The sequence below is a fragment of the Octopus sinensis genome, linkage group LG1 (genome assembly GCF_006345805.1).
Source record: "Octopus sinensis linkage group LG1, ASM634580v1, whole genome shotgun sequence".
Taxonomy (NCBI): domain Eukaryota; kingdom Metazoa; phylum Mollusca; class Cephalopoda; order Octopoda; family Octopodidae; genus Octopus; species Octopus sinensis.
This window is the reverse complement of record NC_042997.1, coordinates 82727020-82731464: the sequence shown is the minus strand read 5'-3', so window position 1 is coordinate 82731464 and position 4445 is coordinate 82727020. Positions and strand designations below refer to the sequence as shown.

At 45.2% G+C, this 4445-nt stretch overlaps 1 protein-coding gene across 1 annotated transcript; it reads right to left on the bottom strand.

Moving 5' to 3' along the window:
- Window positions 1–2107: 2107 nt before the first annotated feature.
- On the bottom strand, window positions 2108–2983 carry LOC115215635. Its single transcript, XM_029784926.1, has one exon. The coding sequence runs from the start codon at window positions 2981–2983 to the stop codon at window positions 2108–2110; it is 876 nt and encodes a 291-aa protein (XP_029640786.1).
- Window positions 2984–4445: the final 1462 nt, after the last annotated feature.

Sequence of the window (4445 nt, the reverse complement as noted above, 5' to 3'; positions counted from 1 at the left end):
GTCCATTCTCTGATATCCTTGTTGATACTGGTCCACACAAAACGGGTCGATATTAGCTTTTGAGTGGAGCGAATACCAGGATGTGACAGAGAATGTAGAGCGGAGAAAACTTCTCGACGATATTTCTGTGGTACATAAGGGCGTTGGTAACCAGTGGAAATATCACACCATATATGGGCTGTGGATGATGGTAGTGGAACATGCTGAAATTTCAGAGATGACGAATTCCGGAGCTTTAGAAGTTCTTCGTCATTCTCCTGGTCAGCTGCTATACGTGCCAGATCAATTGTAGACGTGGTGTGGATAGCATTGATCTGCGCACGTGAAAGTGCATCAGCTGCCACGTTGGTCGTCCCTTTGATGTGGCGTATATCCGTCGTGTACTGCGATATGAAATCGAGGTGGCGTATTTCTCTTGGCGAATGGCGATCCGGTTTGGTGTTAAATGCGTATACTAATGGCTTGTGGTCGGTATATATGGCAAAATTGGTACCTTCTAGCATATGACGGAAATGCTTAACGGCCAGGTATGCCGCCAATAATTCCCGACTGAATGTGCTGTATTTGGTTTCCGCGGGTTTTAACCGCTTAGAAAAGAAAGACAACGGTTGCCATATACCGTCAACAAGCTGTTGTAGCACACCTCCGATTCCGGAATCGGATGCATCAACTAGTAAACATCGTGGGGCGTCTGGTTTTGGATAAACCAACATGGTAGCGCTAGATAACGCTTTTTTCAGGGCAGCGAAAGAAACGAGTTGATCTTCGGTCAGAGCTATATCTGCGTTTTTGCAGGTTCGCTGACGTAGCAAATCCGTGAGCGGTTGCGCTATTTCAGCGAGGTGGGGCACGAACCGTCGATAGAAATTCGCTAGACCGAGATATTCCCTTAATTTGCGGAGAGATGTGGGTGGTGGAAAATCCACGATGGCCTTGACTTTCTCGGGAAGGGGACGAATTCCATTTTTATCGACTATATGACCGAGAAAATGAAGGGAAGCAACTCCGAACAAACATTTAGTAGGGTTGATAACAATTCCGAATTTACGTAAACGTTCGAATAGCAGGTGAAGGTGTTGATTATGCTCTTCGTCCGAGTTACTGGCCACGAGTATGTCGTCTATGTAGGCATAGACGAAAGGCAAACCTCTAGTCACCATGTCGATAAACCTTTGGAATGTCTGTGCCGCGTTTCGTAAACCGAAAGGCATACGCAGGAATTCAAACATTCCGAAAGGTGTAGTCACTGCTGTCTTTGAGATGTCTGCAGGTTCGACTGGGATTTGGTTGTATGCTCGCACCAGGTCGATTTTTGAAAAGATGCGAGCTCCATGCAGCGAGCTCGAAAAGTCCTGAAGAAAAGGCACCGGATAGGCATCACTGATAGTGCTTTTATTCAGTGATCGATAATCGCCGCAAACCCGCCAATCGGTCGATGATTTTTTTGGGACGCAGTGTATCGGCGAGGACCAGTTGCTGCTGGAAACGCGGATGATTCCGAGGTCGAGCATGTGCTGGAATTCCCGCTTGACGGCCTGGAGACGATCAGGTGGTAACCTTCTGGGCCTTGCAGCAACAGGTGGACCGCTGGTTTTGATGTGGTGGGTAACGTCGTGCTTTATCGGCTGGTTATGAAAAACTGGCCGGGCGACATCTGGATAATCATTCAGGATGGAACTGTGACGAGTCGTTGTCGTAAGCATTACAGTTGGGCTGACTGTATCCATTCGAGCGGCTATACCGCGCACAGTAAGCTTGGTGGTGGTGTCGACAAGTCGTCTGTTCTTTATGTCTACCAGGAGACCGAAATGATGCAGGAAATCGGCTCCTAAGATAGGGGTCGGCAGTTTAGCGACGACGAATACCCACTGAAATGTGCGGCGTAGTCCTATGTTTAATGTTAGGGACTGTTCACCGTAGGTTGGAATGGGTGAATGGTTGACTGCCTGAAGACAGACTGATGTCTCTTTTCTTTTTCCAGAAGTGTTGGAGACTGGGATGATGCTGACTTCCGCACCTGTGTCAACCAGGAAACGCGTGCCTGTTACACGATCGCAAACGAAAAACAGGCGACTGTGTGGGTGCGAACCAGGAACTTCCGTCGCGTTCAATTCCTGGCTGTGCCGTTTCCCGAACTGGGTGAGGAAAACGAGCACGGTACCGTACATTTTTGTGCCCGTGTTCCGAATGTTCGGTGGTACCAACACGTGTCATGTGAGTTTCGGGTAGCACTGGGGCTTCGAGACCGTCTGCCATCTCGTCGAGATCGGCTGGTGCTTCGACGCTGAGGACTAAACTTTAGGGCTTGTATTTGGGCTGTGAGAATTTGTATTTGCGCAGCTTGCTGCGTCATTAATGCACGCAAATCCGAAATCTCTGAAGAACTGGTTTGTGCACGGAAAGGATTGGTACTGGGAGCGGCTGGCGTCACCGTCGATACCGTTGGATATCTGTGCGGTACTTCGGCTATTTTGTCAGCTAGCTCCGCCAGTTCTTCAAGGGATGTGTTTTCTCTGGTGGACGCGAGAACAACCTGGGTATTGGAGGGCAGACGCTGGAGAAAAAGTTGCTTGAAGATTTTTTCTGGGAGCGTCTCATCTCCGAGAAGCTGTTTCATTCTCCGAAGAAGCTGGGACGGCGTTTTGTCACCCAATTCTTCCGATATCAGAAGCTGGTGAAGTCTTTTTTGTTGGGATTCTGAGGTTCTGTTTATTAACGTGGTTTTAAAAACTTCATATGAAACAGAACCGGGTGGTGCCATGATAAGGTCGCGTATCACGTTCGTTATTTCTGGTGACAGAGAACTGATAACGTGAGAAAGTCGAGCCGCATCGCTCGATATTCTGTGAGAGGCAAACTGTGCCTCTATATGGTGAAACCACAATGTCGGGTCGTGGGTCCAGAATGGTGGAATTTTTAACGAGATCGCCGCTTGGAATGCCATGTCGATGTTGGCCGCTGGGTTTTGTTCCGGGAGATTCATTGTTTTCGTCGGAATTTTCAGTTGCTTCGTTGCTGGTGATGTGCAAACTGTAATTCTTCGACGCGGTTGATGAAGCTGGTTCCAGGGAAGGCGCGATTCGTTTTACAGGGTCACCAAATGTAGTGGATGCGTGGATGTATTAATAAATACATAAGTGCTTTGTAATAAATTAAAGATCTATTATCACTACATCAATTTGTAAGCAATGTTACACATCGCTTGTACAAAATGCATATTAAATAGTGGTTGCAAATAATACATATTAAAGGAATGCATAATACAGGATACACATTAAAGCAGAATATGTTTGATGGTGCGTGTGTGTAAATCATGCATGACAGAGTCACCTTTCTGAATATTCTTTCGTCGTCCTCATAAATGCGTGACGTTCTCTTAAACGTTGGTTCGGCTTCTCTCTAGATACCTATTTCTCCGTTCTATTTATAACATCTCAAATAGCCAGAAAAATAGATATACCGCAAGAGTGTTATTGCGTACAGTAGGTCGCTGGTCGTCCTGTTAAACTTCGCCTGACCTGCTCGGGTCAGAGGTCGAAGGGAGACGATCCATCATTTTTTGTCAGAACAAAGAGATTCTGATTTCGCGCCTTTTTGTGCATTGGTATTTTACGACCAATGATTCTTGGGTCTGATTTCGAATCCAAGCTTTGAGAAGGAAGTGCTAATTCTTACAAATACTTTCACATGAAACAGCTTTTCCAATCTCTATTAAGATTAATCTGCTACTGCAGACAATCTCTACATGAACCTTGCTGGCACTTTTCTAAATCTGCTCTGACTAAGCTTTTCCTATAGAACCTCTATATCTGCATCATGTGCCAGTTGAGTTACATATTCTAATATATAAATCTTGAATTCTTCTTATTAAGACTTTTCAATAGTATCATTGATGACTGAACATGCAGTTTTAAACATCAATGTCTTGCTGTCAACGAACTTTTGATACAACAGCTGCCTCAATGAATACTGGTGTTTCAATTACAAGGCAAAGAAGAAAACCAAAGTTGATGCTGCATATTTACTTGCTGATTTTGGTGGATTACTTTCATATATCTTGATAAGAAATTGTACATGTGCTATAAATGTCTTTAAAGATTTCAAAGTGACTATTCTGCAGTCTTGTTTCAGAGAGCTATTTCAATTTTTAAACAGGTAGATGGCCCTGCTCGATCTGTAAAAAAGGTGTAGGTAGAAACTCTATAAGGTGCACCAAGTGTAAGCTATGGACACATAAGAGGTGCAGCAATGTCAAAGGAAGGCTAACTAGGAAAATAGTTTTTGTCTGTGGCAGATGCTCAGGAGCAATAAACACTGGAAATGTGCAGAGACCAACTTCTACCATGTTCCAGGGAGACAAACTAGAAGTAGTTGATAGCTTCCGCTACCTAGGAGACCAAGTCAGTAGCGGGGGTGGGTGTGCTGAAAGTGTAACTGCTAGAGTA